Here is a 24,508-nt window from a genome sequence, read left to right as displayed (position 1 = left end):
ATACCGTGAGACATTTGTTCAGGTCGGGGCGGATCGTCTCTCGCTCAGGGGCAGAGAGAGATGGCGTGCTTGCTGGAGGCCCCTCTACGCATCAGCGTGTTATCTGTGAGTGTGTGTCGTTTGGTCATGAACAAACTCAGCTTTTTATGTGTGCGTTTTGTCCGATGTGGCAGAGCCGAGTGTGTTTGACAGGACACGGTTGTCTGGGTCGAGCTAGTGGGCTTTGTGTGTGTGTTTAGGGAGGCAAGAGGTTGGCTGACGGTCACCCGGAATGAGTTCACGTACCGGCGCGAGGAGAGGAAAGGAAAGAGAGGAGGAGATGCTGTTCGTCATTTAGTCCGCGGAAATATTTCCACTTTGGGTGTAAAATGACTGGAACATTTGCTCAGGGAACAGACCCAACACCAGAGTTAGCTCCTGAGTTAGCATGGCTTGCTAGTAGCAGTGAAGTTCTGTTACTTTACACTCAGGCTTGTTGCTACTTAGCCATGTAGCTAGCAAGAGCTTTAACGCACCGCTTAAACACAAGTCTGTCAAGGCCATTTATTTATAATTTAATCCTATTTTGGAGCATGTATAGCTTCTTCTGGCTACATAGAAAGTCAAAATATGTGTTGCAGCTGCCTGCTCTGGCTAACAGGCTCAGTGAAAGTGAGCGCTGTGCAGCTGGAAACGCCCCCTGTCCTGTTGCTCCACCGCGCTGATGAAGAGGAAATCTGTTGCACTGAAGACCAAACTGCTCCATAAGGCATATAGAGTGTACTAGAGAGACTACAGGGGCCCCCTGTGTAGGGCACTTGTATAAGAAGGAGGAAGTGATTTGGGATTGAGCCTTCAGTGTGTGTATATGGAGGCTACTATATAAAGTTAGTTTCGTTTTAGAGAAGTGTCAACATCATCTTGACCAGTGTTATCAGCCAGGTTGTTAAATGTATTTATTTATTATTTTTTAAATTATTTTTTTTTAAGTATGATAATTATGAATGAAATGAACTTAATTAAATTTACAACCAATGTAGATACTTTACATTATTTACACATTACTGTGATATCTAAGGCATAATTAACAAAATTTACAGCAATAAAAAAAAAAATTAAGGGTGGCACGGTGGTGTAGCAGTCAGCACTGTCGCCTCACAGCAAGAAGGTCCGGGTTCGAGCCCCGTGGCTGGCGAGGGCCTTTCTGTGCGGAGTTTGCATGTTCTCCCCGTGTCCGTGTGGGTTTCCTCCGGGTGCTCCGGTTTCCCCCACAGTCCAGAGACATGCAGGTTAGGTTAACTGGTGACTCTAAATTGACCGTAGGTGTGAATGTGAGTGTGAATGGTTGTCTGTGTCTATGTGTCAGCCCTGTGATGACCTGGCGACTTGTCCAGGGTGTACCCCACCTTTCGCCCATAGTCAGCTGGGATAGGCTCCAGCTTGCCTGCGACCCTGTAGAAGGATAAAGCGGCTAGAGATGATGAGATGAGATGAGATGAAAATCCTCAACTGAGTGAACACTGTACAGTTCTGTATATGAGTCAATTTCACAGAAAACGTATTTTTTTTGTCCGGACGTGTTTTGTTTACATTTTGAGATTTCTAAAACCTTTTTATCGTCTCATATGATAAAACATTATCAGTTCTACCTTGCATTTCAAAATTTGACTACTTTGGTTCATTGACTACTTTGTCCCCCCACCAGGGCGCTGCCCTGGACCAGCTGGGGGCCTGCGGCCCCCAGACCCCCGGCTAAAATTTTCAGATAATTTCACCAGCCCAAAATCACATCCCTGATTGTTGTGCATTCACGGATGAAATAAAGCTGCTCAGCTCCTGGATGTGAGTAACGCTGATGCATAGCAGAGACTCAATGCTACATTCGAGGCCATTTTGCCGGCTGTCTCCTACATCACCATGTGATGTCTGTTCTACACAACAGAATGGGTTGATGCATTTATTTGTGGCACAAAAGTTCAGAAAAATCGACCTCATTGCAAAAAAATTCACTTTTCTCTGCATAATCTTCATGTTTTGTGTGAAACTACTTATGACAAAGTAGCCAAGCGGTAGAGTGCATACCTCCGCCAAAGCCACATCTTATCAATATCAAATCACTTGAACCTAGGATAATACTAAAGTTGTACACCAAATTTCATCAAAATCCATTCACTACTTTTTGAGTTACGTTGGGAACAGACAAAAAAAAATCTTGGGCTCGTGCAAGATCAGGATTTGTACAGATCAGGATTTGCATCAAAATTGAATCAATTGTACTTTGGCCTACCTCTCCCCAAAATTTCATCAAAATAAGTTAACTAATTTGAGTTATGTTGGGAAAAGGTAAACAAACAGAGTTGAAACCATAACCTCATCTCATCTCATTATCTCTAGCCGCTTTATCCTTCTACAGGGTCGCAGGCAAGCTGGAGCCTATCCCAGCTGACTACGGGCGAAAGGCGGGGTACACCCTGGACAAGTCGCCAGGTCATCACAGGGCTGACACATAGACACAGACAACCATTCACACTCACATTCACACCTACGGTCAATTTAGAGTCACCAGTTAACCTAACCTGCATGTCTTTGGACTGTGGGGGAAACCGGAGCACCCAGATGAAACCCACGTGGACACGGGGAGAACATGCAAACTCCGCACAGAAAGGCCCTCGCCGGCCCCGGGGCTCGAACCCGGACCTTCTTGCTGTGAGGCGACAGCGCTAACCACTACACCACCGTGCCGCCCCTTGAAACCATAACCTTTCCAACAAAAGTGGCGGAGGTAACAATGGTTTGAAAAAATATAGATCAACATGCAAATTAAATGCAAGAAAAAATACGTCCAGTGTGTAAAGGCCTTTAGAGAGCCTTACATCAATGTTTAATCTCAAATGTGTTTGTTCAAAGCTTGAGTGTAACTTTGATTTAAAGTTACTGGGGGCAAGAATGGGGGTGGGGGGAAGAAAAAGCCATACGATTTAATTAGAACCCATGGCCATGATTTGTGCTATGATGCAATGTGTTCACATGGCAGAAGAGCAGAAGATTTCCATCACAAGCTGTTGGCCTGTTTGGGTGTGTGTTACTAAAAACAAGCTGGCATAATTGTCCAGAATGCAATGCATACAGGCTAAATCTGAGGTTAAACCCGGCTGGCTATTCAGAGATTGGTCCCAAATATACTTAATGTCCCACTGACACTTTTTAATCAGCATACTTTTTTCTCTCTCTTGATGGACGTAAAAGTATTCTAGTAAATAAGTTTAACATTTTAAACCAATACAGTGACTTTCTGGTTGTTAGGCTATAGAGGGCTTTCGCGTGACGTCACCGCACCACGAGATTTTGTTAGGGCGCCATATTGGAAGACCAAGTACACATCTATGCAAGTACATACATAAAACAAACTACACCTGAAATGTAGCAGCAAATTTTCTTTTATTAACATGTTAACAGTGTTTTCTTTACTACATTAACAGTTGTTCCATTCTATGAAAGACCTGTTCAGAATTTGTTTATTTATATTTCATATAATAATCAGTGCAGATTAAATGAAATTCTCCACTATCATGTTAAAAAAATTATAGCACTTGACCACTATTGCAATTTGTATTCATGCTGTTATGGATTTTTTTATTTCATAATTTATTTTTAATTTACTACTTATCTCTTTTTATTTATATATATTTGAATTATTTGGGGGCGGCACGGTGGTGTAGTGGTTAGTGCTGTCGCCTCACAGCAAGAAGGTCCTGGGTTCGAGCCCCGGGGCCGGCGAGGGCCTTTCTGTGTGGAGTTTGCATGTTCTCCCCGTGTCCGCGTGGGTTTCCTCCAGGTGCTCCGGTTTCCCCCACAGTCCAAAGACATGCAGGTTAGGTTAACTGGTGACTCTAAATTGACCGTAGGTGTGAGTGTGAATGGTTGTCTGTGTCTATGTGTCAGCCCTGTGATGACCTGGCGACTTGTCCAGGGTGTACCCTGCCTTTCGCCCGTAGTCAGCTGGGATAGGCTCCAGCTTGCCTGCGACCCTGTAGAAGGATAAAGCGGCTAGAGATAATGAGATGAGATGAATTATTTGGACATGGGGAAAACTATATTTAAAATCCAAAGAGGGATGGAGGGAGGAAAATTAAAACAAAAGAAAGAAATGAAATACCTAACATAAATGTGATAAAATTAAGGATGTTTTTATTCAGTAAACATTTAAAAAAATCTTCTACAACACTCTAGCCTAGTGACTTACCAGTAACAAAATGGTCTGAACATATTCTGTACTGTTGTAGACGAGAAGTATTCAGATCCGTTCTGCATAAAGCAGCTAAATACTCTCGCTGTCTCCTGGCAGAAAGCTCCTTGGTTTGCTTGTGTCTCAATCACAGCTGGTATTCTGTAGAAAGACTTCTTTTCACCTTTCCCATCAGCTTTGTTAGAACACCCTAACACAGCACAAAAGTTTACCATTGTAGGTTTTTGATGAAACAAGTGCCTCGTGGGTTCAAATACCGCGCGCTGCCGTTATTTCCCCCTAATCACGAGTTTGTTGGTCTTCCAATATGGTGCAGGGTTTGTTTACTTCCGGTTTCGGGTGACGTCAGTGAAAGGGGTCTATAAATAGTGACCATTGTTTGACCATCTGTGTGGTGTAGTGAGACCTGCCCCAAATTAAACAATCTGACACTCTTTTACATTTAAGCACCGTTTTTACCTGTGTGAGATCTGGGCCATGTCTATTGTATGACTCAGCAGGAGTGTTTACTGCCAAAGTGTTGACTTATCCTTTATTTTGTAAAGTATGTTTCTTGGTTTATTTTACTAATCACTAGGTTTGGTTGGTTTTCATACTGTTTTGCTGTATTTTAAATTAGTTCTTAGAGGTCTGATTTTTGAATTAGTCTAGTGCTCCAGTTCTCAGCTTCCATGAAACCACAGGTTCCCAACCCTGGTCCTGCATATTTTAGTGTTTTCCCAACCCAGCTAATTCAACTACAACCCCAATTTCAAAAAAGTTTGGACACTATGTAAACTGGAAATAAAAACAGAATGTGATAAATTGCAAATCATGGAAACCCTACATTTCATTGAAAATAATACAAAGTCAACATATCAAATGTTGAAACTGAGAAATTTTGTTTTTTGAAAATTATATAATTAGTTTGAATTTAATGTCAGCAACACGCTTCTGAAAAGTTGGGACGGGGCATGTTTACCAATGTGTTGCATCACCTCTACTTTTAACATCACTCTGTAAACGTTTGGGAACTGAGGAGACCAACTGCTGTAGTTTTGAAAGAGAAATGTTGTCCCATTCTTGCCTGATATACAATTTCAGTTGCTCAACAGTTCGGGGTTTCTCTTTGTCATATTTTACGCTTCATCATGCGCCAAATGTTTTAAATGGGAGACAGGTCTGGACTGCAGGCAGGCCAGTTTAACACCCAGACTCTTCTACTATGGTGCCATGCAGTTTTAATATGTGCAGAAAGCAGTTTGGCATTGTCTTTGTTGAAAGAACGAAGGCCTTCCCTGGAAAAGATTTTGTCTGGATAGCAGCATATTGCTCCGAAACATGTATATATGAGCATTGATGATCCCTTCCCAGATGTAAAAGCTACCTCTATACCATGTGCACTAATGCACCCTCATGCCACCATAGATGCTGGCTTTTGAACTGTGCACTCATAACAAGCCGGATGGTCCCTCTCCTCTTTAGCCTGGAGGACATGGTGTCCATGATTTCTAAAAATAATTTCTACTTTTGATTTGTCAGACCTGGGGACAGTTTTGCATTTCGCCTCAGTCCATGATAAAACAGCTCAGAGAAGGTGGCAGCAGTGTTTCCCACAGAAATTTTGGAGACTATGGGAGCAGCCCATGGGGAGCGTGACATGCGTGGCGCGCGTGTCCAGTTGAATTGCAGGGGTGCGCGGGGGGTTGTTTAGCGCGTGGCGCGCGTGTCCGGTTGAATTGCAGGGGTGCGCGGGGGTTGTTTAGCCTACTAATACTACTAAACTAAGACTAACAAAGAACAAATTTGTTGGTATTGGTTATGCACCTTGTATTTTATTTTAGCATGTTGCTACAGAGGGCAGTCCTACAAGAACATATTGCAGATAGCAACCAAACCAAACCAAAAATCCTACAATACTTCACACCCTGAACTCCTACAAAAAGTCCTACAAAACAAGGACTTCTAGCTCTGCTGTATGTCAAGTGACCCTGACAAATGCCTGCCCTATTTACAAAGACCACACCCTGCACTTGTGCATTTGATTTTTCTTGGCTTTGAGAAAAAGAGTTCGAGTGCCCTTTCATAATTTATACCTTCTGGTTGTGGCCCGTTAATGGAAATCCTCAAGCAGGCGGCCAGGTGCTCTCCTTGCAGTCTGTTCCAAAGGTCTGTTTTGACCTAAAATGGCAAACAACTTGTTACTACAATGAGTCATGTGATTGTAGAGCTCACTCTGAAATATTTAATTAAGTGAAAGTGAGATTGAACTTAGGTGGGATTTGAGCATAAAAACAATGGGTAAATGTAAATTGAAATTAACATCACTGGCTTGCCTGCAGATGTCCTTATCCTGTTCATTGTGGAAAAGTCTCTTTCACAATTCACGCTTGACACCGGCACAACAAGGGCAATCGCTGCTAAGTGGCTGAGTAATGGGTATATCTGCCCCCATTCATTGTACTCACTTGCTAGGAGTGTTATACCAATTTGACATCCTGACAAAGGCTACGTTTACATTACGTCGAATCAGCGGATCATCAGATTAACGTTCTTAAAACGATTCGCGTTTACACTAAAACCGTTAGCCGTGCACACAGCAACACCAATACACGGATACGCTCGGCTCCGCAGGCATCCTGCGCTCCAAATCACTCCGCCCTGAACAGCGAGTGCCCTCTGGAGGGTGCGCACTCCGGCCCTGCGCAGCTCACAGAGCGCGCGAGTGAAGTGCACAAGCCACGATTCGGGACTGAGCCGCTGTGTGTGAGATCCCAGCGCATATCACTTACTACTTGCAAGTGGAAGGATGGCAAGCCTAAAGACAATCGTAACTACACAATGGGCAGTATTTGCATCAGTATTTGCAGTATTTTCATACTTTTATACTCTTTAATGAAAGGTGATACAAGGCGGAAGTCCGCGCCGTTTTTCAGCAGTCGCGTCACATGACCAACGCCAGCGAATCAGGAAGGTGGATGTCACAGTGACGTTGTCCAATGAGGACGCCAGCTAGAGCTCAGCACAGCGTATTCGCGTATCTCAATGTTTACACAGCACCGGACCAGATACGATCTAGATTGAATACGTGGACGCTGGCGGATTCCCGTTTCCCGGCTTTTCCAGGTGGTTTAATGTAAACGGACAGTGCATCCGCGAAGAAATCGAGACAGATACGGTCTAATGTAAACGTAGCCAAAGACAGCAAGCAGTTGATGTTAGGCCTACCTCAGTCTACCTCTTCATCCTGAGGTGAATTTTGATCCCTCTTTTTGAAATAATTCAAAATGCTCATGATCTGAATTAACAAAACAAATTTAGCATCAGTTTAATAAGGATCGGAGAGTTTCTGTTACAGCTATAGCGTCTACAATAAGGCTGACATCGTCACCTGACATTCAACGCGTTGCCTATGTTAGTGGAGAAACACTCTTCATTAGTAAATTTGAAAACGATCAAATTCGAGTCAAGAAGTTAATTTAATTAAGTAGGTAACTAACCTTACATTCCCTTAATTATGTGGCCTAACAGCTTCACCTTTAGAAGGTAGCCTATTAGAAAAGGCTAAAAATAATCTTCCATCTCACCAGTAACAAATCGCGTTAAGGCTACTAGCACTAATTCTCAAAAGTGGCATCGAAGTTCGCTCTCTGTTAGAATAGACTACTTTTCCCTTTTAACATGTACATGCAGACCTAGATAAGTTTATCACTGCTGTCACTTCACGTCTCCATCACTTGGATAGACTGTGCACATACAATGTCAAGCTGGAAGCACTTCGCCGGTGAATTTGGAAACAACCTGATCCTGGTAGGATGATAAAGTTAATTTGACGAATTAGATAACTACATAGGGCTAACTAATACTGCCTCAAAATAGCCTACTGTTGCCTTACAGAAAAGGTAGGTTTGCCAGTACGAAATGGACAAAGTAATTTTACTGAAACAATACACTTAACGTCATCCATCAATCAGTCCCCCCAGGATTTTGCGGGCCTTTTTTGTGATTGTTGTGGGCTAAAATGTCTGATGTTGCGGGGGGGTGTTTTCCAAAAAATTGCGATGAAAGTTGTGGTGTTTTTTAGGTTTTTGTTGCGATTACATTGCGGGAGGAAGTGAAAGTTGCGAGAAATTGTTGCGGTTTTCTCTTTTTGTGATTAAAATTGAGTGATATGTTAAATATTAAGGTATTACTGAAAAACTATTGATTAAAAAAACAAAGACACTGAGAAATGGTCCTATAAACAACTTTACCAATATAAAAGATTACCAGGACTACAAAAATGCAGAAAAATAGGCTTTACTTATCCAAATGCACCTGTTGGTTCAAAAGTTAAAGTGCAGAGAACCTCACAGCACAACATGAAGTTATCTTAAAATATAATATAAATGCCTCAGCTTTCATGTAAGAAAAAAAACTATTAATACTAGTACTGTGTGCAGACAGTCTCTCCTGAAGACTAAATTAAACAATAATTATAAACTAATAAAATAAATGGCTCAGGCTTCATAGAAGAAAAAAAAACAATTTGAACAGAATCTCACAGTATGATGCTGAAGCTGCCTAAACAATGGAAAATAAAATACCATTTTGGCAAAAACGTTGGCATCCATTAATTTCTTGTATTAAGTAAAAAAATAATGTAAAGTGCACACAGTCCTTCACTGTAAACATAACACACTTTCAGTAACAGAATTTAAGCCTACATAAACACTGACTCGCGCATGCAGTGTTGCCAGATACTGCTGACGTTTTCCAGCTCAAAATATGTTCAAAAACCACCCAATTGGACGGGAAACCACCCAATCTGGCAACACTGCGCACATGCTGCTTCTCTTGAACGTATACATGGAAGTAAGGTGGAAGGTAGTTTGTCGACGTCGCCTCAAGACGATGCCAACGTTTGGTCAAATTTGCGGGAAAGTTGCGGTGATTGGATATAATTGTAACACTGCCCTGAATTCGCGGGGATTGGTTGAATTTGCATTGAAGTTGCAAATCGCAACATTGCGAAATCCTGGAGGGTCTGATCAATGTGCTCTCCATGCGCCTATAAAGCACAATAGCGTAGCCTAAATGTCACCTTCTCAATCGTGTCAAAGGCTACATAAAGTTGTATAAACTTACCTTAACATGTAGATGCAGACAGGATGTAGCTTATCAGAGTTGTCTCCTCACGCTGTCTCAGATGGGCAACGCACGCAGTGTCAGGCCGGGTGCGTCAGTGTCGCCGTGCATGCGTGCAGGCGCGGACTGAGACTATGGCGGCCCAAATTAGACTATGGCAGGCCGCCATAGTCTTGTCAATGTGTGGGAAACACTGTGGCAGTGTTTCTGGATATTGTTTATATCTGGTTTTAACTTGCATTTGTGGATGCAGTAATGAACTGTTTTCACAGACGATGGTTTTCTGAAGTGTTTCTGAGCCCACACAGTGACTTCCACTACAGATACGTATCTGCTTTTAATGCCATATCGCCTGAGGGCCTGAAGATCACAGGCATCCAATGTCAATTTTCAGCCTTATCTCTTGCATACAGAGATTTCTCCAGATTCTCTGAATCTTTTAATGATGATATGTACCATAGATGATGTGATCCCAGAATTCTTTGCAATTTTACATTGAAGAATGTTATTCTTAAATTGTTGCACTGTTTTCCCACACAGTCTTTCACAGAGCAGTGAACCCCTCCCCATCTTTACTTTTGAGAGACTCCACCTCTCCGGGAGGCTCTTTTTATACCCAATCATGGTACTGACTTGTTGCCAATTAACCAAATTATTATTATTATTATTATTATTATTATTATTATTATTTAGCATTACACAACTTTTTCAGTCTTTTGTTGCCCCTGTCCCAACTTTTTTGAAATGTGTTGCTGACATTCAAAATGAGCATGTATTTTTCATCTCCTCTCATCTCATTTTCTTCCACTTATCCGGGGCCGGGTCGTGGAGGCAGCAGTCTGAGCATGGAAGCCCAAACTTCCCTCTCCCCAGACACCTCGGCCAGCTCCTTGGGAAGAACACCGAGGCCTTCCCACGAGGGACACGGTCGAATGCCTTCTCCAGATCCACAAAGCACATGTGGACTGGTTGAGCAAACTCCCATGAAACCTCGAGCACCTTATGAAGGGTATAGAGCTGGTCCAGTGTTTCACAACCAGGACGAAAACTGCGTTGTTCCTCCTGGAGCCGAGGTTCGACTGTTGGCCGAATTCTCCTCTCCAGTACCCTGGAGTAAACCTTCCCGGGGAGACTGAGAAGTGTGATTCCCCTATAATTGGAGCACACTCTCCGGTCCCCTTTCTTAAAAAGAGGGATCACCACCCCGGTCTGCCACTCCAGAGGCACTGTCCCCAACCGCCACGTGATGTTGCAGAGGCGTGTCAGCCAAGACAGCCCCACAACATCCAGAGACTTGAGATACTCAGGGCGGATTTCATCCACCCCCAGTGCCTTGCCACCGAGGAGCTTGCAAACTACCTCAGTGACTTCGGCTTGTGTAATGGACCGAGTCCACCTCTGAGTCATCAGCCTTCACTTCCTCAGTGGAAGACGTGACGTTGGGATTGAGGAGATCCTCGAAGTATTCCTTCCACTGCCTGACAATATCCCCAGTCGAGGTCAACAGCTCCCCACCCATGCTGTAAACAGTGTTGGCAGAGTACTGCTTCCCCCTCCTGAGGTGCCGGACGATTTGCCAGAATTTCCTCGAGGCCGACTGATAGTCCTCCTCCATGGCCTCACCGAACTCCTCCCAGTTCCGAGTTTTTGCCTCCGCAACTGCCCGAGCTGCGGCACGCCTGGCCTGCCGATACCTGTCAGCTGCCTCAGGAGTCCCGGAGGCCAACATGGCCCGATAGGACTCCTCCTTCAGCTTGACAGCATCCCTTACTTCTGGTGTCCACCACCGGGTTCAGGGATTGCCACCACGACAGGCATCGGAGACCTTGCGGCCACAGCTCCAAACAGCCGCGTCGACAATGGAGGCAGAGAACATGGTCCACTCAGACACAATGTCCCCCGCCTCCCTCGGAAGCTGGGAGAAGCTCTCCCGGAGGTGGGAGTTAAAGACATCCCCGACAGAGTGCTCGGCTAGACGTTCCCAGCAGACCCTCACCATACGTTTGGGCCTGCCAGGTCTGTCCGGCTTCCTCCTCCGCCAGTGGATCCGACACATCACAAGGTGGTAATCAGTTGACAGCCCAGCCCCTCTCTTCACCCGAGTGTCCAAGACATAGGGCTGGAGATAAGATGAAACGACAAAGTCGATCATCGACCTCCGACCTAAGGTGTCCTGGTGCCACGTGCACTTATGGACACCCCTATGCTCGAACATGGTGTTTGTTATGGACAAACCGTGACTAGCACAGAAGTCCAATAACAAAGCACCACTCGGGTTCAGATCGGGGAGGCCGTTTCTCCCAATCACGCCCCTCCAGGTGTCACTGCCGTCGCCCACGTGCGCGTTAAAGTCCCCCAGTAGAACAATGGAGTCTCCAGTCTGAGCACCTCTCAGTACCTCTCCCAGGGACTCCAAGAAGGCTGGATACTTATCTATGGATAAGCACTACAGTGTGTGAGACGGGGTACTCCAGGACCAGGGCTGGGAACCAGTGCGCTAAACAATGATAAATTAGTGGGAACCATTACATGAAACCTAGCAGTACTATTTTTCCTTCTTGGCTGTGACTAATAACAATATACAGTATGTTGTACCACCTGCTGTGTGGTGAGTCTACAGAAGAATGTCAGAAGACAATGTCGGAAAGCTGTGAGTGAATAAAATTAAGTTTAATATCCTGTACCAAGGGGCGGCATGGTGGTGTAGTGGTTAGTGCTGTCGCCTCACAGCAAGAAGGTCCGGGTTCGAGCCCCGTGGCCGGTGAGGGCCTTTCTGTGCGGAGTTTGCGTGTTCTCCCCGTGTCTGCGTGGGTTTCCTCAGGGTGCTTTGGTTTCCCTCACAGTCCAAAGACATGCAGGTTAGGTTAACTGGTGACTCTTAATTGACCATAGGTGTGAATGTGAGTGTGAATGGTTGTCTGTGTCTATGTGTCAGCCCTGTGATGACCTGGCAACTTGTCCAGGGTGTACCCCGCCTTTCGCCCGTAGTCAGCTGGGATAGGTTCCAGCTTGCCTGCGACCCTGTAAAACAGGATAAAGTGGCTAGAGATGATGAGATGAGCATTATAAAACATTATGGTAATACCAGCATTATAGCCTTTTAATATCTACTTCTAATGGATTGCATTACATCGCCTGTATTGTCTTGAACTCAGAGGTCATAAGAAGAACAAAATTCAAACCAAAGGGCACAAGTTGATTAAATTAACCGTTTGACTCACTACTATAGCCAGTGCAGTGCCTCATACTTCTATACAGTACGTGCATATGCCACAATAACATGATTTGAAATGGGGCTAAACAGTCAATGTCCTCTAGCTGTTTCCATAGGGTCCACTGGATACCATGTCTTTGGTCTTTGACCGTGAAGGGGAAATATCCCCAGCATAAGTTATGCATATGCTGCTTTTGATAGGACACACTGCACTCTTGGTGCTGTAATATGATTAAAGGTTTCTGCAAAATAGCAGATGACCTTACTTGACTTAATCCCTTTGGCCCTTCGAGGAGCATAGGTCATCCATCATCACCTGCCATTTACATTGGTCTTTAGCTGCTGTCTCCATCTTTGTCCAGTCTAATCCAATGGTCCTGGCTTCATCTTCTGTTGACCGCCTCCATGTGTTCTTTGGTCGTCCTGGCTTCCTTTTCCCTTCTGGGTTCCAGCGCAGGGCATGCATGGTGATGTTGCTAGCTGGTTTCTGTAAGGTGTGTCTGATCCAGCTTCACTTCCTCCTCTTAATCTGGTTCTCTATCCATTCTTGTCCTGAGTGCTTCCATAATTCCTCGTTGGAGACACGATCCTCTCACTTTAAGTTGAGAATATTCCTCAGGCATTGATCGACAAAGGTCTGTTTGTCGATGCTTTGGATCTCCATGTCTCACAGGCATGGAGATCCAAAGGACAGACTTCACATTGGTGTTAAAGATACACAGCTTGGTCTTGTAGCTGATCACCCCAGAACTCTATATGGCATGTAGTATCCTGAATGCCGCTGTTGCTTTCATTAGCCTTGCCTTGATGTCTTGGTCTGGGCTCCCATCCTTGCTAACAATGCTCCCGAGATGGAGAAACTGCTCGACCTCTTCTATCGTTTCTCCATGCAAAGAAATGGGGACATCATCTGCTGGTTTGACCTTCATTGATTTGGTCTGGGGACATTGATTGATAAGCCTATCTTCCCACCAATTTCATCTAGGGATGACAACTTGCTTTGCTGAGTGCTGCCCCTGTTTGACAACAGTGTCACATCATCTGCAAAGTCAGTGTCCTCTAGTTGTTTCCATAGGGTCCACTGGATACCGGGTCTTTTGTCCTTGGTCGTTTGCAAAATAACAGATATTTAAACTTTATTTCCTTGTCATGGTGCTGTTGCATTTTGAAATAGCTTAATCATTCTTATCAAGATGTCAGATGTATTCTCTTCAAACTTTTTGATTTAAAGGACACCAAAAATAACTGCAGGAGGAATTCCTTGGGGAGCGGGTGAGAGTGGACGCCTCAATACTTCAAAGTGATACCAAGTTGCTGAAGTTCCAGTTTAAGCAATAGAAAATAAAGACATTTCCTGCTGTAGTTTTAGATAGTGTGCAGCTCACGGAATTGGGTCCGTCCGTCCGTCCGTCCGTCCATCCATCCATCCATCCATCCATCCATCCATCCATCGCTTATCCGAAGTTGGGTCATGGTGGCAGCAGGCTAAGCAGGGTATTCTAGGCTCTCCCTAGCAATGCTTTCCAGTTCCTCCTGGGGGATCCCAAGGCGCTCCCAGGCCAGATGAGATATATAATTTCTTCAGTGTGTTCTGGGTCTACCCCGAGGTCTCCTCCCAGTTGGATGTGCCCGGAAAACCTCCAAAGGAAGGCGCCCAGGAGGCATCCTAATCAGATGCCCGAACCACCTCAGCTGACTTCTTTCGACATGAAGGAGCAGCGGCTCGACTCAGAGATCCCTCCGGATGTCTGAGCTCCTCACCCTGTCTCTCAGGGTGAGCCCAGCAGCCCTACGGAGAAAGGTTCATCTAGTCTGAAGTATTGTTAGACTATCAAAGTACATTTAGTTGCTTTCTTTACCATTTTCTTCACTGTAGGTTCCCCACACACACACACACACACACACACACACACACACACACACACCGACCAGACAAATTAACATTTACAAAAGCAGCCATTAGTGTATGTTCTAGTCTCTGCAACCCCTACCCCAGACAAGTCATTAAGGTGTTGGTCACTGTGGTCTCAGTTTTACTTATTGATGGTATAAACATTAATGTAGGTGTGTGTTGATTTATTTGGTTTGGTATTTAAAAAAAATTAATTAATACATATGCTAGTCACTTACTGAATGTTATCAGGTTTCTCCAGAAAATCTGAAGTAGCCAGCTTTAAAAGAAAAGTAGTTGAGGGCTCTGGAATTTGTGGCAGCAAAGGTGCACTAATGCTAGGGGGGTCTGGGGGCATGCCCCCCAGAAATTTTTGAAGTTTTCAAAAAATCTGGTGCATTCTCAGCTAATATATTACTAACCATTTCCCTGTAAAATACTTGCAAAATATATATGAAATTTCCCTCTAGATGTGTGTGTGCTTGGCTTTCTCACTTACCCTCTGTAGTACACTGCCTGGCTCTGTAACATAACTGCATTGTGAGCTTATTTGGTGCATGTGTAAATTATATTATTACATTATAAAATATTTTGTGAAAACCAAGTGAAATCATCTGCAACAACCAACTGCATCTTTAGCGTCGTCTGTTACAGCGTGGTCACGTGGTCTGGCTCAGCTAAACGGAGTGCAAGAATCAATCAACAAATATGGCGTCGCTTCTAGTCATACTAGACCTGTATTGAAGACAATTTCGTGGTGAAATAATTGGATTTGCAGCAAATTATGGGCACCGGAGACAATATAAATCGTATGAACATTGAAAAGCAAGGTTTTTTCCTCCTTTTCAGGAATCGAGTAGCCGGCACACACAGTCTGTGTAGGTGGGGAAAACCACCAGTCACCAGCGCTTGTGGACATCTCTGGTTACTTATGGCGCACTTGTTATCTATCTATCTATCTATCTATCTATCTATCTATCTATCTATCTATCTATCTATCTATCTATCTATCTATCTATCTATCTATCTATCTATCTATCTATCTATCTATCTATCTATCTATCTATCTATCTATCTATCTATCTATCTATCTATCTATCTATCTATCTATCTATCTATCTATCTATCTATCTATCTATCTATCTATCTATCTATCTATCTATCCTATTGTTTTATCATTGGTTAACAGGATTTGTTCCTATTAACCATTGTGTCCTATCGTGAAATAGTGTCAGTTAAAGCCAAATAAAACCCAAAAAATAAACTCCTTTATACTCAGAGATAATAACCACATCTGTATACTGTGTACAGATTGTTTTTCCTTTAAAATAAAATGTCCCTAGGTGTTGCCATCTTACTCTCGCCGAGGTTCAAATATTGCACTCTGAGTACAAATTATGCGAGAGACTCCAAGATTCTGACGCAAGTTGCACATCACATGACTTACCGAGGCTGAGATCTAGTGGATACATCGCTCCTGAATTGTTGTAAACAACCCTAAATATGCCTGAGTCTCAAGCATTTAGCTGTAAAAATAAGTTTGATCATTTGAAGTAGTGAACACACACACACACACACACACACACACAAAATTAAGCAGTGTGCAGACACACAGCCAAGAGGCTGTTTTGCTGTCTATAAACACTCCATCGTCGGCTACTAGTGTGTCCCCCCCCCCCCCCCCCCCACACACACACACACAAAAATAAAAATTTTCCTTGTATGTTTGTGACGTGCTTTTGTTTTTGTTTTTATTCATTGAGAAAAGCAGTATTTTTAGATGGCAAGAATCGTGTTACTATGACAGTGAGCATTGTTTACTAGTGTCTGTCAGTGCTGCGTATGCGTTATCTCACCGCGTGAGGTTTAAACTTCATAAAAATGAAGTTTATTGATTCGTGTATTTTGTGGCCAGTAAAAATCACATGGTTACAGAAAATGTCTGATTAGATTTTTGGAATTGGAAGCCTTTGATTGTCACATATACATTACAGCACAGTGGAATTCTTTATCTGGCTGTATTTCACCCATCTGGAGCAGTGAAACACACACACACACACACACACACAGAGCCAAGGGGTGGGTTTGTGGTTTTTTTTTTTTTTTTTAGAATTGGAAGCTTTTATTTGATGGCTGTGTGTTACTAAGGTAAACGGTGTACTAGTGAGTTAGCTATGTCCCGAGCAGATATTCGGTTTCACTGCAAATGGCTGCGCCCAGATAAGCCCATTTTAATCAATATTCTAACTTTTAAAATGGATAAATTGATGTTATAAAGTTTCCTTTTTAATTAAAACGTACAGGGAACGCATCAGGATACTTGCCGTGATTGCCAAACAGAGTTAATTTTTGGGTTTTGTTTGGCTTTAAGGTTATTATCCCCCACCCAAACGAAGTTTGGTGGGGAATATAGAAACGGGTTCCATCCGTTCAGCTGTCTGTCCGGTCATGTTTTCATTTCCGGGCCATACACTGCAAAAAATGATATCTTAGCAAGTGAAAATATCTTGAAAATAGTTGAAACGATCTAGCATTTCTTAGTAGAAGAGAACAAGACACCAATTTTGAGATTATTAAACCTAGTTCTAGATTGCAACCAACTTATTCTAAGATGTCTTACCAAGTGTAATTATCTTACTGCACTGGCAGATTATTTCACTTGATTATAGTCTAAATGTTCTCAAATTTATTATGTTTTTCCTTATATTAGGATGGCTAGTTTTTGCAGTGTATCTTTAAAACTACTGAAGATATCTTCATGAAACTTTGTATACATATCAAGCAATGTGTAAACTGGTACCTTTTCCTATTTTGGATTTTTGGTAAAAAAGTATTTTTCAAGTTTTTACATTAAAAAATTGATTTTTACTTAGTTTTCTAAGAGCAGTGTTTGTTTCTGGAGCATATATCCAAAACTATTCATGATACGGATTTGAAACTTGGTATACATGTTAACAAGGTGATGTATATGTGCCTTTACATACTGAGAAATAAAAATTTTTCATGTTTCCATTGAGGGTGGCACGGTGGTGTAGTAGTTAGCGCTGTCGCCTCACAGCAAGAAGGTCCGGGTTCGAGCCCCGTGGCCGGCGAGGGCCTTTCTGTGCAGAGTTTGCATGTTCTCCCTGTGTCCGCGTGGGTTTCCTCCGGGTGCTCCGGTTTCCCCCACAGTCCAAAGACATGCAGGTTAGGTTAACTGGTGACTCTAAATTGACCGTAGGTGTGAATGAGAGTGTGAATGGGTGTCTGTGTGTCAGCCCTGTGATGACCTGGCGACTTGTCCAGGGTGTACCCCACCTTTCGCCCGTAGTCAGCTGGGATAGAGATTAGATTAGATAAAACTTTATTGATCCCTTTGGGTAGGTTCCCTCAGGGAAATTAAGATTCCAGCAGCATCATTACAGATAAACAGAGAAAATAAATAGAGAAAAACTTCTAGATAAATAAAAATAAATTAAAGTATTTACATACAAATATAAAAAGAATAAGATATATGGGGAAGAGAGGAAGGGGGGAAACAAACAAAAAAAAGAGGTGGGGAGAAGGGGGGGCGTCGGCGGCAGGAGAGATATTGCACTTTATATTGCACATTGTCCGGTATTGCTTATTGTTAGGCTAGGCTAGGCTACTGCTCCTTCCCATCCTCTGTCCTCCTGTTACCCCTCCTCCCCCCCAGAGAGGAGTTGTACAGTCTGATGACATGAGGGACAAAGGAGTTTTTAAGACTGTTCAGCTCCAGGCTCCAGCTTGCCTGTGACCCTGTAGAACAGGATAAAGCGGCTAGAGATAATGAGATGAGATGAGATGTTTCCAGTGAAACAATTTCAGACTTGGTCTCTCAGGTTAGTCTTACGGGTAAGTTTTGTTTCCGGAGCAGAACTTGAAAACTATGAGTGGTACGGTCTTGAAAGTTGGTATGTGTGTTGATTAAGTAATGTATATGTTCCTTTTGATACTAAGAAATATGAGATTTTAATTTTTAGCTCATCTGGACCAAAGGTCCGGTGGGCTTATGCCATGGGCTGCTGAGGTCAGTGTAAAGAGGTAGGGTTGGTTTCCTGCAGCAGAACTTGAAAAATGTGACAAATAATATCTTGAAACTTGGTATATAGTTGGTATATAGGGCAGGGGATATAGATGACTCTGTCTTCTTGTTGATAAAGTTTTGAGGATGCCTCTGCTGCCTGAAATCCCCTTAAAATGTACTTCAAACAGGAAGAAAGCTATTTCAGGTGTTTGACCTTGCTGTGACCTTAACCCTGTTTGGATCAATTCCAAAATCTAATCTGCTCATCTGCTGGTTATAGTGTTAATTCCATATCAGTCTTTCATTCCTGAACATAAATGTGCAACAACTATCTCTGTAAGACCAACAGGATGGAAGCTATTAAAGAAAAACTATCTCACTAATTTCACAATATTTCTGTTCTTAACCCTGGCTCAATCCCAAAATCAAATTGGTATATTTTCTGGTTGCGACAGTCCTGTTCACACCTCGCATGTGTCCTGGGTGATCCGATTATAAGTGGACAGCACTGAGTATACGTCTGTAGGAACAGGTTTGACTGTGTCTCAAGGACACATTGTGATCTGATCCCTCCTGTACTTATGGAAGTAGTCTCGGACACATACAACCACATAACATCTGTAGTGTGAACACAAAAGTGCCTTGATGCATTTCAGACGGCCACCAAGGATCACCTAATAGACTATGTCATTGCTCCAGCTGGAAAATATCCAATCATTACAAGATGAAACAGTTGAATTCTCCACCATTAGGCTAATGGATAAAGCTGATGCTATAATAGCAGAGACAAGCAGCTACGTTTCATATCTTTTTTTATCATTTCATGTTTTGTTAGCAGGCCACGTGATCGAAACTTTTGAAGCAGCCTGTACAGGTAAATGAGACAGGATTCGCTGGACATTTCAGCCTGAAAACAAATGCAGCGTAAGACTGATGTGATAAATGTGCGCATCACACTTCCTCCAGCAGAAACAATGTATTAAATCCATGTTCAAAATGCCGCATGTAAACAGAGATGCACTTCAGCTGTCCACTTGAGATCGAATCACTCAAGACAGATGTTAATGCCAGGTCTGAACAGATGATGATTCCATATAAGTCTTACAAACTTTCAACCACTCATTCATGAGAAATCGCACAACCTGAAACATAATGTGGCACCACTTGGTGGCAGAGGCATAAAAACTCTGTGGGCCTCTGTGTATTATTAGTGTTAAGGGGAATGATCTCTGGGGAGAAACTCATCCCCATCCTTGTTTAATTCTTAGGTGGTGTTTACATTAGACCGTATCCGTATCGTTTTCGTTGCAGATGCACTGTCTGTGCACATTAAAACGCCGGAAAACGACTCCACAGACGGAACAGTTTGAATCCACCAGGGCCCACGTATTCAACCCAGTACGTATCTGATCTGGTGCTGTGTAAACATTGAGGAACGAGGATACGCAGTGCTGAGCTCTAGCTGACGTCGTCATTGGACAACATCACTGTGACATCCACCTTCCTGATTCGCTGGCGTTGGTCATGTAAATGAGCAATACAGGAAGTGTGTTGAAGTCATTAAGTGAATGAGCAATACAGGAAGTGTGTTGGTTACCGTAGTACTAAATAGTCTTGTTATAATCGCAAAAAACGGCCGTTCTGCGAGGTGAAGAGTGTACCGAACACTGTTAGATCCTTCTAGCATAAACACGAAGGCCATACACGGTGTAAAAAAGGCGTCATTGTAGTACCAGTACCGCTGATAACAGACTGGCATACTTCATTTTTTACAACGACATCCTTCCACTTGCAAGTGGTGAGTGACTTGTGCATGCCCGATATGCACTGGGATCATGTGACGTGCCGTCTAATTAGTCATGTGATTAGCGTATCCGTGTATTGGGGTTGCTGTGTGCACGGGGAACGGTTTTGTTGCGGGCACAGAAATTTTGTGTGTGTACGCGAATCGTTTTAAAAACGTTAATCTAATGATCCGCTGATTCGAAATACTGTAAACAGGGCCTTATTTCCATCATCAGGGCTGCAGGTTAAGCATGTGAGATGCAGCATGTGTAAATTGAGCCAAACAATCAGTGAGCTCACACGGAGTGAATCAGAAGTTATGCAATTATATTTCATTGTCTTTTTTCACTTGCTTTTATTGGTATTAAAACATGAATTTCTAAAAGTGTCGTATGTGTAGGTAACATGTTGTTTACCTCACACATTTACATGTGCTGCTACTTTGTGCATTTAAATATCACCAACTTGGCTAAGCTGAACAACGGGGCAGCTTTGAATGATGCCAGTTTTGATTGGCACAGTCTTTCATTCCTTTGAGTTTGAATGGTGAGTGTACGAAATCTTCGATACATTTAATCAATGCTGCTGTTTTATTGGCAGGAGACATCACTCAAAAGGGTTATGAGAAGAAAAGAGCCAAACTTATTCGAGCCTACCTGCCCCATGCACCAGGTACTACACACTAATACTACCTTTCGTACGTGAGGTCTTAGATCAGACATACAGGACCAGTCAAAGGTTTGGACACCCCTTCTAATTCAATGGTTTTTTTTTCTTTATTTTTGTTAGTTAAAAGACACTTCGTGCCTTAAAGTAATGATGGATGTCCTTTCTCTTTAAGTGGTTCTTGATGTAATATGGATTACTACAGTTGTGGTATAGGGCTGTTTACTGTATTATTTTTTACTATTTACAGTTTGAGCTCAAACGCATTAAGATGGCAAGAAATTGCACTAATTAACTTTTGCTGAGGCACACCTGTTAATTGAAAGGCATTCCAGGTGACTACCTCATGAAGCTGGTTAAGATAATGCCAGTAGCATGTGAAACATCATCAAGGTAAACACTGGCTACTTTGAATATGAAACATATTTTGCTTTTAACACCTTTTTTTTTTTTTTGTTTCCCACATAATTCCATATACGTTCTATATGTAATTTCATAGTTTTTCTTTGGTATTGTTCTACAAAATAGTAAAAATACAGGCAAACCTATGAATGAGTAGGCATGTCCAAACTTTTGACTCGTACAGTCTGCAGTATAGAGGATGATTACCTTTTAGGTTTTGCAATTCTGATTTTGTCCCTTTATACTGACAGTAGGAGCGGAGTCTCGGGTCCCTGTGACTCCTTCATCATCTTCATTCTCATCTCGTTACCAACGACGACGCTCCACTGGCTCACGGGATGAGCGATATTGCTCAGGTAAGATGTACACTCTCACGGACGTGGTACCTTTTTTTATCTTTTTTAAAAAATTATTTAAGGTACATAATTGGACCTTTTAGAGTAAATATTTAAAGGTACACTACATGCACATTTCAAAGTTAAAGGTCATAGGCAACGGTTTTCAATTTATGCACATTTGAAACTTTATATGTTAAACCTTTTGTAATTTTCTTCTGGTCCCAAGAAGTATTGTTATTAAGTAATAATTAAAATAAGTTAGTGCGGATCACGGCGAATTTCTGTTCGGCGATTTTCTTGACCACTCGGCGCATGACGTCATTCAAGACAAACAAACCGCTTGAGTTGAGTCCACTTCCGTTTACTTGCGTTGCCGTTCGGCTTGAGTGCAGACGTGCGTTCAGGAATTTCCAAAGAAAAACCATGCCTTATTGTTATGCAGTGAACGGTAACAACGGGACAGGTTCAGGAAGAAGTTTTTACCTTTTTCCGAGAGAGGAGAAGAGGCAGAGAGAGTGGATTGGCTTTTTCTGGAAGCGGAGAAGAGGCAGAGCAAGAGGATTGGCTTTTTCCGAAAAAGGAGAAGAGGCGGAGAGAGTGGATTGGCTTTTTCTGAAAGAGGAGAAGAGGCGGAGCGAGAGGGTTGGCTTTTTCTGAAAAAGGAGAAGAGGCAGAGCGAGAGGGTTGCCTTTTTCCGAAAAAGGAGAAGAGGCGGAGCAAGTGGGTTGGCTTTTTCCGAAAAAGGAGAAGAGGCGGCGCGAGCGGGTTGGCTTTTTCAGAAAGAGGAGACAAGGCGGAGAGAGTGGATTGTGCGCGTGAAGCTAGAGGGGCTGTTTTTTTTCTGGAAGAGGAGACGAGGCGGAGAGAGTGGATTGGTTGCGTGTAACAAAATCAAGCAGTCAAAGAAGAAACGGAGCAGCAACGCTCAAGCAAAAACGAGAAGATTGGAGGTAAACATTTTTACTTTTGCTTGCAATTGACAAGTCAAGAATCCTGAAGGATTCTGTACAATCATTGTGGAAATGAGACAAAGGGATATTTCCTCGCTTAGAGTAGGCTATAAATAGTATAATACTGCAGATAGCAGGCTAATGTGGCCTACCGGCCCACTGTCAAGTAATCGTTACCTATATCCACTAGGGAGGGCGGTTTAATTATTCTTCAAAAGGGCTCTTATTTAGTATTATGACGAAAGTAGGAATTTATCATAACTATCAGGATAAATCGTTTGGGCACGAGTCTTGTTGAGGTCCAGGGTCACCGCAATCAGAGTCGGCCGAGTCACTGTCTGATTCCGAGGCTACACGGTCAAACCAGTGAGCCATATTCACCGATTGCTTCGCAACGGCTATAGGTTCATACATACAGTATATGGTTTCACCTCTCGATATTCAATTTAGAGAATTCCTACTTCAAAATCGCTATTGCTTTCAGACATTTTACACAGCCTCTCACAACCAAAGTCTGTACATGTGAGCTTGGTTCGCAAGTAAACACAGAGCTGCTCCCAGTCTGTTTGGCTTAAATGACGTCACGACGACGTTCCCTGGCGGTGAAAGTGCGCACAAGTGAGATGTAAACAAGCCTTCGGAAATTGGGCAAAACAGTATATTTTAACCGTTTTATTCAATTTTAGGGTGCAAATTAGACACTAGGAAGATTGAATTCGCTTTTTGGGTTGTTCTTTTAGACAACAAAGTTGATATTCTACGTTTCACCTCCGACCGGTGCCTATGACCTTTAAAGATGGATGCTCAAGATACAAAAGGTGTACATTTGAGGTTACTACTCCACTGATGAGCAGTAGTACAAGCTTTTGGACACCTATCCATCACACCCATGTGTGGTTCTTCCCCAAAATGCTATATCAAATTTGGAAGAACACAATATAGAATGTCTTTCTGCGCTATAGTGTTAAGATTTCCCGTCAGTGAAACCAAGATAGCCGAACTTGTTTCAACATGACAGTGCACCTTGCATAAAACAAGGTAGATGAAGACGTGGTTGGATTAGAAGAACTCCTTCAGTGTTCCAGTTCACCCTGAAGGTGTTCATTGGGGTTGGATTAGAAGAACTCAAGTGTCCTGCACAGAGCCCTGACCTCAACTCCAATGAACACCTTCAGGGTGAACTGGAACAATGATTGCACCCCAGTCCTCCTCACCCAGCATCACTGCCCACATTTACTAATGCTCTTGTAGACGAATGAACACAAATCTCCAAAGCCATGCTCCAAAATCTTGTGGAAAGCCTTCCCAGAAGTGTGGAGGTTGTTATAGCTGTAAACGGGGGGGCTACATCTGGAATGGGATGTTCGTGCGCATATGGGTTTGGTAGTCAGGTGTCCACATACTTTTGGCCATGTAGTCTATCTATACACACACACACACACACACACACACACACACAATACCATGCTCTGGTGTTTTGTGTGTTTTTTTTAAATACATTGTAATAATATTACATTCATGCCTACTGTTTTTTTTTTTTTTCTCTCTCTCTCTCCCTTAGATGTTCATTCTGAAGCAGTGCAGGCAGCGTTGGAGCGTCAGTGTGAAAGAAAGATGGCTGTTCCCATGCCTTCTAAACGACACTCCCTCGTTGTCCAAACATCTATGGAGGCATACACACCTCCAGGTCACTATGGTGTGTGTGTGTGTGGGGGGGGGTGTCCTTGTAAAAGGGTTTGTATAAACTGTGTATATGTGCATGTTTATTACTGCCTGTTCAAACTGATAAACATCAGCCTCATGAAAATCTCTTGCACTTGCAGAAGATACACCAACAAACCAAAACTAAAGTCAGTTGTCCCTCTGTTTGTCCTTGACACATGTACACATCCATACAAACAAAA

The 24,508-nt window shown here is 42.9% G+C and overlaps 1 protein-coding gene across 4 annotated transcripts in view; it reads left to right on the top strand.

Annotated features, from left to right (window-relative positions):
* Positions 1 to 24,508, top strand: part of dip2cb (disco-interacting protein 2 homolog Cb) — a 205,492-nt gene that overhangs the window by 68,689 nt on the left and 112,295 nt on the right. The window contains exons 2-4 of one of the 4 annotated variants that reach the window (XM_060905941.1): positions 20,849 to 20,920; positions 21,571 to 21,672; positions 24,166 to 24,291. In XM_060905941.1, the coding sequence (XP_060761924.1) occupies positions 20,849 to 20,920; positions 21,571 to 21,672; positions 24,166 to 24,291 (300 nt within the window). Of the gene's footprint in view, positions 1 to 20,848; positions 20,921 to 21,567; positions 21,673 to 24,165; positions 24,301 to 24,508 lie in introns of all 4 variants that reach the window. The other 3 variants (XM_060905939.1, XM_060905940.1, XM_060905938.1) reach the window with 3 other exon arrangements.

Source organism: Neoarius graeffei, chromosome 23 (assembly GCF_027579695.1).
Source record: "Neoarius graeffei isolate fNeoGra1 chromosome 23, fNeoGra1.pri, whole genome shotgun sequence".
NCBI lineage: Eukaryota > Metazoa > Chordata > Actinopteri > Siluriformes > Ariidae > Neoarius > Neoarius graeffei.
The sequence above is the reverse complement of the archived record's forward strand: the minus strand, read 5'-3'. Positions and strand labels throughout refer to the sequence as shown.